This window comes from Botrytis cinerea, chromosome 5, assembly GCF_000143535.2.
Source record: "Botrytis cinerea B05.10 chromosome 5, complete sequence".
In the NCBI taxonomy this organism is placed as follows: domain Eukaryota; kingdom Fungi; phylum Ascomycota; class Leotiomycetes; order Helotiales; family Sclerotiniaceae; genus Botrytis; species Botrytis cinerea.
The window spans coordinates 1,500,610-1,513,159 of NC_037314.1; the positions used below are offsets into that span (position 1 = coordinate 1,500,610).

At 44.3% G+C, this 12,550-nt stretch overlaps 3 protein-coding genes across 3 annotated transcripts; all 3 read left to right on the forward strand.

The window, feature by feature from the left end:
* The first annotated feature begins 519 nt into the window (after window positions 1-519).
* Window positions 520-3,417, forward strand: BCIN_05g04180 (hypothetical protein). Its single transcript, XM_001559759.2, has 4 exons — window positions 520-947; window positions 1,043-1,357; window positions 1,415-3,153; window positions 3,214-3,417. The coding sequence occupies exons 1-4, from the start codon at window positions 552-554 to the stop codon at window positions 3,341-3,343; spliced, it is 2,580 nt and encodes an 859-aa protein (XP_001559809.2). The 5' UTR covers window positions 520-551; the 3' UTR covers window positions 3,344-3,417.
* A 1,385-nt stretch (window positions 3,418-4,802) lies between these two features.
* Window positions 4,803-6,436, forward strand: BCIN_05g04190 (hypothetical protein). Its single transcript, XM_024692997.1, has 2 exons — window positions 4,803-5,252; window positions 5,343-6,436. The coding sequence occupies exons 1-2, from the start codon at window positions 4,956-4,958 to the stop codon at window positions 6,255-6,257; spliced, it is 1,212 nt and encodes a 403-aa protein (XP_024548782.1). The 5' UTR covers window positions 4,803-4,955; the 3' UTR covers window positions 6,258-6,436.
* A 3,459-nt stretch (window positions 6,437-9,895) lies between these two features.
* On the forward strand, window positions 9,896-12,252 carry BCIN_05g04200 (hypothetical protein). Its single transcript, XM_024692998.1, has 2 exons — window positions 9,896-11,366; window positions 11,439-12,252. The coding sequence occupies exon 1, from the start codon at window positions 10,721-10,723 to the stop codon at window positions 11,330-11,332; it is 612 nt and encodes a 203-aa protein (XP_024548783.1). The 5' UTR covers window positions 9,896-10,720; the 3' UTR covers window positions 11,333-11,366; window positions 11,439-12,252.
* Window positions 12,253-12,550: the final 298 nt, after the last annotated feature.

Consider the following 12,550-nt stretch of genomic DNA (forward strand, 5'->3'; position numbering starts at 1 on the left):
TGGGAACAAGTACCAAAGCTTCCAACGACCCTTTTAATGCTTTGCTTTTATGCACATGTTTACTTGGTACGGACTACCTCCAATCAATCTTTCAAGCTTAGGGGTAGGGGATCCAATTCAATTCTCTAAGGTTTTCACTAAAGGACCAGATGATCATGGATCATAGTGGAAGCCGTTCAAGTGCGAAAATCCCCGGAATCATTACCCCTTTCACTGAAAGATGTGGCCTATGAGATGTGGGACCCCCAGGTTATCTTTGTACTAACATGGTGGAACATTCAATGCACATTGCTATGCAGGAGCTTCAGTTTGATAGTCGCCCATGTGGTGGCTCGATAGGTTGATTGGCTTCTTGGGCAACTTGGGTTAAATGAAGCACCATTTTTGCTTCATCGGGTAATGAGGGGTACTGATAGTTATGGAAAATCGATTATGCTAGATATTTTACATACTCTTACCCCTCATCTTTCTTTTTACGCTCTTGCTATCATTACTGATCCTTACTATCACTACGTGCAAGATCTCTTTGTCCAAAGTAATGAGAGACTACCATGGCTTCTCTTACCCTTGACATTCTAAGAGAGCCTCAAACTCAGATCTTCACCACAGTTGTGGTTTTATTCTTCTTCATTGCTCTCATTTTCTTTGCAAGAAATGCTTCTCTTTACCCTAAGAACTCGGCGCAAGATGAAGAAAATCCTAGTGCTTTCAAATCCTTCTTGCGATTTTTCTATGCGTCGTTTCTCAAACCGCATAATGGAGATGGTACCGAAAATGGCCAGCAAGATGCACTGGAAAGTTTCTATAAAGCACAGGCGGGAGTCTATGATGCGACAAGGGAGAGGTTGTTGAGGGGGAGAAAAGATATGCTAGCATTAGTGGCGGCACAATTGGTCAATAAGGCGAGTAGGGAACGTACTCATGATACGAAGCGCATTTGGGTTGATGTAAGTCTTTTTCCTGGCTTAGAACATCTCTGAGATGGTCCTTTTTCACGATTAAGCCCTGGTGAAGTATCCAAATTGCTAATGATCGAGAGTAGATTGGTGGTGGCACTGGATGGAATATCGAGGCGATGTCTGAATACGTCTCAGTCCCAGAGTTCTTCTCCAGCGTCTATCTTGTTGATTTTTCTCCCAGTCTATGTGAAGTTGCACGAAAGAGATTCAGCCGGCTTGGCTGGAAAAATATCAAGGTTGTATGTCAGGACGCTCGCACATTTCGTCTAGAAGACCATGAAGATATTGATATTGGAGCTGTCAATCTGTCGCGGTCGCCTACTTCGAATTATTTCTCGAATCCGGATGCTGTTGGTGGAGCGGATCTCATTACTTTATCTTACAGTTTATCTATGATTGTGAGTGTTCGAGACTTACGTCGAGATAAGAATATTCGAGTTGCTAACAATTTATAGCCTGACTTTTATTCTGTCATCGACTCTCTGGCCAACCTACTCGCTCCCTCAGGAACAATCGGTGTTGTAGATTTCTATGTACAATCTATCGTGGATCTCAGCTGCAGAAACTATACTGGCGGCGTGATAAATCGACATGTGAACTGGCTAGGGAGACTTTTCTGGCGAGCATGGTTCGATGTCGATCGTGTGAATCTAGAGGCTGGTCGTAGAGATTACCTCGAGTATCGATTTGGAACCGTTCTCAGCGCGGACTCAAGAAATAGCTTACTAGGCTTTATTCCATACTACATGTGGCTTGGATGTCAGAAGAAACCTGCGTCCACAATCGCAGCTCCAAATTACCCGCATGAAATGGTTGAACGTCTCGACGCCGCTGTAACGGAATCTCCATACTTGTCTCCCATCAACCATACGAAAACGCTATCCCGCACTGTGGATGGATCAACTCTGCCAGAGATTCGATCCAAAGCGTTCGAAGCAGCCATTGTCAACCTCTCAGCAAATCTGCCACTCCCTTCTTTTTTCTACCAAAATCATCACTGGCGAATCCACTACGATGATCAGCTTAAGAAACACACCCAATTTGGACAAGAATATATCTACGCCTTCACCTGGGAAGATACCCGGGTGGACGAACGTCTCCTCAACATCACTCGCGACGATGTTATCCTAGCAATAACAAGCGCAGGTGACAATATCCTCTCTTACGCCCTGAAATCGCCTCGTCGTATCCACGCTATTGATTTAAACCCCAATCAAAACCACCTTCTCGAATTGAAAGTCGCTTCCTTCGCCACCCTCCCTTACTCCGATTTCTGGAAACTGTTCGGTCTTGGGAAACATCCCCATTTCCGAGAACTTCTTCTTACACGTCTTTCGCCCCATATGTCTTCCCGGGCTTTCCAATATTGGCTAACTCATGCCCATGTTTTTACCACCAGCTCTCGCGGCCTCTATGAAACTGGTGGCTCTCGCCATGCCATCCGCATTATCCGTCTCCTATCTCAAACCCTTGGTTTCAGCAGCGAAATCAAAAATCTACTCGCCTCCAAGACCCTTAACGAACAGCGAGAAGTCTGGCAAACAAAAATCCGCCCGATAATAATGAGCCGAATTTTTTCCTACCTCGTCGTATCTCAAGAAACCTTTCTCTGGAAAGCCCTTGGGGTTCCCAAGAATCAGCTCCATATGCTGGAAGCGGATTACATCGCCTCTGAATCCGTAGCGCGAAATTCTTCGCCGCTGGAACATTCGGAGATTGATTTGAAGAAGAGTAAGGGAAGTGCGGTGTGGGAATACATGATTCAGACTCTAGATCCGGTGATTGAGAACTCGTTGATAGGGGAGGATAATCCATATTATTTGGTTTGTCTTCAAGGTTCGTATACTCAGAGATGTCACCCTGACTATCTGCGTCCAAAATCGCATCAAAAGTTATCTCGCCATGATGCGTTTGACGGGTTGAGAATCCATACGGATGAAATTGACGAAGTTATTCAAAGAATCACGCCGGGTACACTCACTATTGCGGTAGTTATGGATAGTATGGATTGGTTTGATCCGGGAGCTGAAGCTGCGGAAAAGCAGATTAAAAAGCTGAACCGAGCACTTAAGATGGGAGGAAGAGTATTATTGAGAAGTGCAGCACTGACGCCATGGTATATTTCCACGTTTGAAAGATTGGGGTTCGTGGGCAAGAGAGTAGGTGCGAGGATTGGAGGCGCGTGTATTGATCGGTCAGTGTCTCACCATTCGTGTTGCTGGATTTGTTGATAACGTGCTAACTCAATCAATAGTGTCAATATGTATGCGTCCTGCTACTTGTTGACCAAAGTCGAAGATCTGGAGCCATTGACTCCAACAGCAAGTCCTTCAAGAATCTCGGGTAGACAAGGGTCCATGGAGTTGGAGAAACTGGAGATCTGACGGCTGGATATTATTAAATGTCACTCGACGGCTGCGAGACTTCTGCATAGCAACGGTGATAGGATATTTTTCCATTTAAGGAAGGCTAGAAGTGTTTGCCTTTGGTGTGGGATTGGCTGTAAAAATTTTTTAAGAAGTTCTACTATAGCGAGACATATCTTTGTTTTCACTTCTCGATGAACGATCGTATGGAGTAGCAGGTGTCAGCGCAAACTTTTACAGAATATATGTGACATAGATTCCAGATTGGCTTCCATCCAAGAACCTTGTTCCGATGATTATTGTTATCGAGTTGGAACTGCTGTAAGAGCACATGTATCTAAGCTCAGTTATTGACCTTCCAGCATATCCCAAACAACACAAGAAGCGTACGAGAAAGGATACTCAAAACAATAACCCCCTACCAATCGACCTCTTCAATATAAAATCTAGATACTCCTTATACCATCCCAAACACCTCGAACAATCCAATATCTACAGCCAACCCCTCTGCAGATTAACCCACCACACCGCGATCAAAACCAACTAACAATCTCGTGCATCTTTTCAAGATCCCACAACTATGTTGATCCATCATCCACCCCTCATCTTCAAAGCACAAATTGTGTACGAAAAATCAATCTCACAAAGATGATAAATACCTCATCGCAATGAATAAGTTCCACACTACAATGACGTATCACAGCTCGCGAACTCTCGAGTACCGAACGATCTAGTGCTCGGATGAACGACGGTTGGGAAATGGCATAGTGCCCCGGGTGGCAGATCTTGAAGATCCACGGGTATCTTGGTTTGATTCCAAATACCTGCGGTATCGGTACTTGGGTTTGGTGATTGATTGATTGATTGATTGATCGATTGGTTGATTGGGACGATGGATGGATGGATGGACGCATAGGTAGATTGGTAGGTAGACGATGAAAAAGTAAAGTGAGGTTGTTCTATAAGTGGTTAGATGGGCATCTAGTGATTCGACACTGGCTATCTCTGTTTACCCGCGCCATGATTCGAGTATTGAACAGATGGGAAACCGGACAAAGAAAGGACGGGTTCTCGGGTTGATTTGATATCGCAAGTCAATGGGACTGAGTTGAGTTTAACGCTAACTTTCTCGATGCTTTCAAAACTGTAAAATCTAAAGTCGAAAGTCTAATAAATATCTAACTGGTGATTTGATACGAGGAGAGAGGTGTCGGGCAAACGACGCAGAGTCGGGGTACAGAGAGCTATGATTTGATTTTGCTCGCGCTTTGTGAAATATTCATACCTATCACATCGTCGATCCCAAAGGCGGGGGTTTCTACAAACTGCGTGGAAAAGGGATGGGAAAGGTAAAATCAGGAAGTGGAATCCCGTATACTGAATGAATGGTATTTGTAATAGTGATGTATGGAAGAGAAGACGCTTGAGGGGAAGCTTTGCTTATAACAAAAGTTTGTATGATATGAGTATCTCATTAGGTAGTATATATCTATCCTTATGTTCCAGCTCTGTACATCACCTCGTCCTATCCTCCTTTTTCTTTTTTTCTTTCTTTCTTTCTTTCTTTCCTTCTTCCGTACGTTGACTCCCATAAACCGCACATACCCTCGCGTTCGAAAAATATCACAGAATGAAAGCTCACGCCCCTCTCATTGGGATTCTGTCGCTTCTCGCGGCGACAACCACGGCGAAAATATGCATCAATGCCACCGTGCCCGTTACAATATCTGCCCGCCAAGCAGTGTTCGACATCGAGGTTCCAACGACCAATCTCACTACTCCCGATTTCTTCCTCAATGTAACGCAGCAGGGAAGAAACTTCACCGACATAGCTTTGTCGGGATACCAGACGACGACTGGTACCTATAATATCAGCACCATGTATTGTAAACCCGATGTGGATAATTCGAGCAATCCGACGATACAGGTATATCTTCTTTTCCTTGGGTTTCGTCTGATGTATTTTGTGTATATCAGATTTGAACGTATGGAGTTCCAGAACTAACTCTCCATATAGGTCCTAACCCACGGCATCGGCTTCGACAAAACATATTGGGACCTCCCCTACAACAACTTCAACTACTCGTACATCGACATGGCCACCACCAACTACTCCTACCACACCCTATCCTTCGATCGTCTCGGAACCGGTAATTCCTCGCACGGCGAACCGCTCAATGAAATCCAATCCTACATCGAAGTAGCCGCCACCGCCGCCATCACAGCCATGCTTCGCAACGGTACATTTCCTTCCGCGATGAACACATCTTACACCCGAATCGTGCACATTGGACATTCATTCGGAAGCGCCCAGACATACGCTCTAGCAAATCTGTATCCCAACATCACCGACGGAATCGTATTAACCGGATTCACGATGAACAGTTCCTTCGTACCCTTATTTGCCGCTGGAGGAAACTTCCAACAAGCGCAGGAGAACCAACCGTCTCGATTTTTGAACCTGACTTCCTACATCGGGGCTGCAGATATCTCGGTGCGATCGCCCGAAGCGGTGCCCGCAGGCTATATGGTTTCATCTGACGCGGCTGCAAACAAATACCTATTCTTCAAGCCAAACTATTACGATCCATCGATCCTCACATATGCCGAAAGCACAAAGCAAACTGTTACACAAGGAGAAGTTCTTACACTGGGTTCCTTGTCTATGTCTAACAATTTTGCGGGGCCGGTTATGGTCATAGATGGGGATGCGGATTTACCTTATTGTGGATCGGATTGTTTGGCTACTGGAGGGGCTGCGGATTCTTTGGCGGCGATGGTGAAAGACAATTTCCCGAATGTTGATGAGGATGATTTCGAGGCATATATACAGCCCAATACTGGGCACGGTATTAATCTACATTATAATGCGACGGGAGCATATGGAGTCTGGCTGGATTGGTTAGGGGAGAAGGGATTGGCGAGTTCGTAAGGGGCTATGATGGGCGGAAGAAAGATATCGAAAGGAGATAATGAATGTGAGAAGCTTGTAATATTTGTGAGCGTTGTGTTGTAGATGGTCGAGATGTCAAGACCAAAAGAATAGTCAAGGATCAAAAGCCATTTGAGCATAGAATGCTAGTTGAGTTCGTGAATTACTACCAAGAAACAATGGCTATTGAGTATATTTGTGAGTAGATGCATTAGTTGCAATGTGCAAACGTTCGGCAAGAGGTGTAGCAAGAGTCATGAATTCCAGGATACTTGTGTCTTTACACACTCGGCCGTTGATCTGTTGAGTTGAGATAGTAAGCCTCCATTGCATCATCAGATCCATTGCTGGATGGCAGTGAAAGCACGAAACAATGATGAAAAGAATAGTAGAGCATTCTATTTCACTTTAACAATGTCTACCCATCCGAGTACTACGGTCCATAGACTGACAGTGTAGGCAAGCTTTTGGCTATCTGTATCGTCATCATCAAATCGAGAATTCACGAACTACAAGATTGTGTATATCAGACAGCAGGAAACGTGATACCCTTAGCAGAGAACAAACGTAAAGCATAAAAAGTAGAGAAAAGCATAATACCGCCACCAACTTATCTCCCCCACGCTACTGTGCCCCCATCTTTTCGATCACTTCCTTTTCCTGCAACTAGCTGGAAAAGCACTCTGACTCGATCGATCCACCTGACTTCCTTTCGCCCGTCCCTCGAGAAAGCAAAAGATCCTCACGTCCATGCACATGACCTAATCCCATTTCCAGAACGCACCGTAGATGTCCACTGGGAATTTTCCGCCACACATACAGGGTAGCAACAGCACTACTGCAGCACAATAAATCAAATCAAATCTCGAGATCGCATCCAGAAACCAAAATTACATCAAATCGAAAGAAAAAGATCAAAGAAAATCTCCTGACCAACCGAATCGACAAGTCTAAAAATCAAGCTCGATTCCGAGAAACATTTTAGTTGCTGGGGAAAAGGCTTAATGACGCTTGATTAATGGGGGAGCTTTGGACGCGGAATGCCAAGCGTCTTATGTCTAGAACAATGGTGGCTTCACGGCCTTTTCTAGACGGTCCGTTCGTCCCTATCTTAGTTTTCTTTTGGAGGCTGCGAGGTATGGATCGAGAAATAGTTGAGTATAGCTACACTACCTCGTGGCAAGTGCCGTCACTAAATTTTCGATGAGGGGATTCACGGTAGATGAAGTCTAGATGAAGAGTTTGTTGATCAATTAGATGAATTTTTTTTTTTTTCGAGTCTAATAGCTTGACGAATTGGACAGCACATTTGTTGTGATGGGGAGGAGTGCAACAGGTACCTAGCATCACGCATACGAAATCATCGCGTTAATATCGGCAATTTCACACATCAGCTCGAGATTTTTTTCTGAATTCGTTTCGGTTCGTCAGTGAGCTTGGGTTTGCTCGTCAACTCGTGTGCGAGAGGTAGCGGACGGGAGGAAATGAGAAGAATTGGAAAAGCTAATAACTTTCTTTCATGCATCATGCATGGAATGGATTTTTACGCACAGCACCTCTTCTGAAAATGATGACCCCGCGGATTAGATTGTAGAAAGTAAAGAGAGTGGGTGAAGAAGCGAGGAGATTGCTTGGTAGATGGTGCTTATAATGTGATTGGACAATGTCATTCCTAGGAGCTAAACGGGTGAGATAGGATGGTGGAGATTTGATGGATGAGTATTTGCTATTGGGTTATTGTTGAGCTTTTGCCATCAAGTTGATGTTGGCTTGAGGCGTGGAAGGTTAATTGGTTAGGTTGGAGCATGCGTATCGGTGCTTTGTCGATTTTCGGAAGATGGGATATGTGACATGTGTGAGGGATGCAGTTTGTAGAGAGTGGTATTGGAAGGATTCGAGAAGGGAAATTTGGGACGTACGATATTTCGTCGCTGTTGTCGACGCCCATACAGGTATCTCTTTTCTATCAACTCGGGTCCATATTATCTCTCTGTCTACTCGCGCGTGGGATATGATGATAATATGATATGGTTTTGTTTGAGTCTGTGCTTTGGGGCATTGCAGATAGATACCCATTATTTTCTATTCGAGTATTGTGGGCAAAGAAGCTTGAGTCCACCCACGAGACCATCGTATTGCCGTATTCATGGTTTTGATACCAACAGATCTTGTATAGCCACCGCGGTACAATACGATGCGATGCGATACGTACAGCACGCGTCAAGCCCCCAGATGGAGGGAGATAAGAAGATAGAAGTGAATCAGGTGTTAGACATGCCATTAGACATGCCATTAGATCTTGTGGTGAAGCGATAAGCCCTTTATGCAATACACACTCGCGCGAACCGATTTCATGAAGTGTATGGTGGTGAACGAACAAACGAATAAATAGAAAGGCTCGGAGAATGTTGCATGTGGCTCTGATGCATTCATCCTGTCCAATTCTCTATCTCATCTCTGGTGCTGCATCGGAAGTGATACCAAATTCAATATCGATACCGGAAGCTTGCTTATTATACGCACCAGGTGTGTAACGCTGAGGCGTACCAAACAACCTTAACAAGCGCATACGACTCTTTTTGGGGTACGAAGTGTGCATAACACATACCTACGCATAGGTACACACGGGAAAATCCCTCCTCCACGAGAAAACCATCCTGTTGTCATTTGTCTACACTGCAGAAAACAAAACGTTCAGGAAACTAGTTGTAGTCGTACGCACTACTTACCTCGTACATACAAGTAGTAGGACAAGTGGATATGAGATATTGACAGCATTGCCATCATTACCATTGCCATCATCATAGCAATACTCCCGGGCCGTGATCCTATTCTCCCGCAGTAAACCCAATAGTTTTATATAATGATTGAAGAAGATCAAATCTCAAGCACTATATCGGAATCAAAGGCTCTTCGCATGTCGATTTTCAAAACGCAACGAGCGTATCTGATTTCTATCCAAGCTTGTCTAGAACGAGGTTAGTGTTCCGCGCTGTACCAGGATTTATTAGGGGTAAAAAGGTGGTTTTTGGCGGGTCCTGGTGCAACTATCCTGCTGAGAAGAGATTAGTTTTCCATATCCTAGTAGCCAGAATCTAGGAACAGGAAGGGATCAGCTTCTCTAGAGCGAAATTACTTTGAATAGTGAAAAGCAGAGGAAAGTTTGGTGTTTCAATAGACTTGAGAACGAACGAATGAATGGACATGGTGACTGAGTATTGACGGGAGTGCTAAATACTAGCTACAGAGATTTGGATTGAATTATTAGTGGACGACGAGTAATGCCGGCATGAAGGTCTGAGGAGTGGCAACTTGGAAGTTGACGGTTAGATTCCTTGTAACTGGTAGACAGGCGGGTAGACTGGGCGACTGGGTAGATGGAATGTGAAGTTTGTTTGAACTTTTGAAGTGGAGGAATGAGATAGAGTGGCACTGTGGTACTAGTTATGGATACTAATGGTTGAGCCAAGGTCAGACCAAACCAGACCAGACCAGATCAGACCAGACCAGGTTGCGAGGAGAAATTCCTGCTCATATTCATGATACATCCTGCTGGCTGGCTTGCTCGCTCGCTTGCTTGCTTGCTTGCTAGCTACTCCGTACATTAGCCTACCTACCTACTGGTACGTCCCGTACTTGGACTTAATATCTTTTCCTTTCTTTTCCCCAACTGTCCCTAGTCGATTAGACAATACGTATACGGAGGAGATACTAACTAGCTACAGACGGTACTAGGTTGTCAGTATCTATCGCGCAACCACCCAGTGAACCACAAAAAATACCTCTTCATTCATATCTAATCCCTCTCCCTCCTGGTCTCCCCTCCTTTTTCATATCTGCTCGACCCGTCTCCTCTCTATCTTTCTCCTCTGCGTGGATATTCTTAAATTACAACCAACTCAATCATTATCAAAGTAGTTATTTTCGTTGTACACAAAAGACAAAGTATCCGTTCGATCCTTAATTGTTTACTCGCTATCGTCCTCTCGCACTCGGATGCACCCAAGTCACTACTGTACGATTAGGTTCTGAGCAACACCCGAGAGGAATCATAAGCCTAAAACTCCAATCATTCCTTCAAATCATCCACCCATTCATCCATCCAACTGAATCACGTTTGACAACCAACCTTTGCAAAAGGAATTTAATTGAGTCAATTGTCACAGACTCCATACGATAAGAGCTTTCAATTCATTTATTGGCCTTGTGTTAGAGAATAAAAGCTTCTCCCAAACAACCATTCGAAGATCCTTCAAAAATAGAAAGTCGGTCGTTCTTACCTCGTTTCGAAAAGAGTGCGCTAGCACCACGAGTTATAGAGCTTCTACGAACCTACCTGCTATCCAAAGTAACCTTCAAAGCACCTTTAACAATCGTTCCTCTGTTCGAGCATCGATAAACCATATATCTCGAGCCAAAGATCCTTCTTAATTTTAAAAGAAAGACACCAAGTCAAACTCATCATGTCATCTCCTGTCGATGAGAAATCGACTCTGGTCGACACAAACGTTCTTACCATCAATCGACCTACCCCATCCCGTACACAATCCAATCAATCTGCTCTTAGCACAATCCAAGATGTCGATTCTACCCATTCTTTAAGTCCAACTCACACTCGCTACGAGAAAAGCAGTCTGTCCCAAGAAACATCTCCATTCTCTCCGTTCTACAACCCAGCCCCTACGCGATATTCGCTCGAAGCACAGAAATCCTCGTCGAAGCAGAATATTACGATGTATGATACCGACGTCGAAGCTTGTCTCACACCACAACAAACAACGAAGAGCGGAACATTGTTGGCGAAGGCGAAGACGGGTGCGACGCAGGAATGTACGGTATGGCCTGGTCAACAACAAATGAAGAGGAAGAAGAAGGCCATGAAGAAACACAGACTAAGTGCAGGTGTCTGCGGTTGCATGGCTGGTTTCGATCGAAAGACGAGAATCTGGCTTAAGGTCTTGATTGCTTTGGTCGTCATTGCTCTTGCCGTCGGTCTTGGAGTCGGTATCTCGAGAGCTGTTGGAGGAGGAGTTTGGAAGAATTCGCAGAGCACAAATACTGCCATTCCCAGCTAATTGGAATGACTTGACCAATGGATTAGTGTACAAGGTATGTTTGTCTCTGCTGAATCGACGTCAATCGATGTCAATCAATGACATGTTTGATGCTAATTATATCTAGTTATGATATCCGTCCATGTCGGCGTACAGCACATCCTCTGCTACTGCATCCTCGACCCACTATACACACATACCTCGCAGCATGAGACTCGCAGATCTCTTGCCCTTTCCAATTCGATTGATCACCCAATCTTAGAATACGTCGCCTTGTACATACACTATCTTCGATGTCGGTCCTTCAATCGCATCATCGTTTCTGGGCGTTCGCGGAGCATCTTTTCTCTTATTTTCTTATTTCTTTCCTAGCGCAGGGTGAAATAAGCATAAAGCACCAACATATTTTCATGGTTTCGTTTTTCCGTTACGACATATTGCATATGACATAGCTAAATGATGTGCATACGTTATGTGGTCCATGGCGTGGAAACACCCCTTTCTCTTTTTTAATCATCGGTCGTGTCTAAAGTTCGGGGGAGGCAGAGCGATGGAAATCTTTGCTCGAATTTTGATTTCTCTTGCTGTGCATAGATGATATGAGGCGACGATTGTGGCGGGAGTGGTATGGAGATGAGAATGTTCATACATTGCATACATACATATCGTACGTGGATAGATGAGGACAAAACCTGTATTTGGAGTATTGGAGTGAAATGAATGAATGGATGGGATGGAGGGAAAGATGGGAAATGCTAATGATATGACCACCAACTACTTGATGAAATTTTTATATCTTTTGTGACTGTCGATGTGAAACAGAGTTGAATAATTCCAGATAATTTGTCTTCAAGAAATCATTCATGAACGTACAGCACGCACAAATGCGAGAAAAGAAGCATGAACAAAGAGAATGATAAATAAGAAAAATACTAATCACATTTGAGAATACTACAAGAAAGATGGGCACAGCAAGCATTTATGAATCAATACACCCAAGTCGGAGATAGAAGGAAATATCGGGATCTTGGTAAGCCAATTCACATCACGCATCGCGCCTCACCACACCGAGATGCATCTGAGTGGAGATGTTTGGATCATTTTATTTTTCTCTTTGTCTCCCAAGCGGAAAATGGAAATTTGACGGATTTCCGATTCCGAATGGTTGGGTGGGTGGGTTGGTTGGGTGATTGGGATGGGTGATTGGGGGGAGGGGAGGGGGGGATTATGTCATGTATT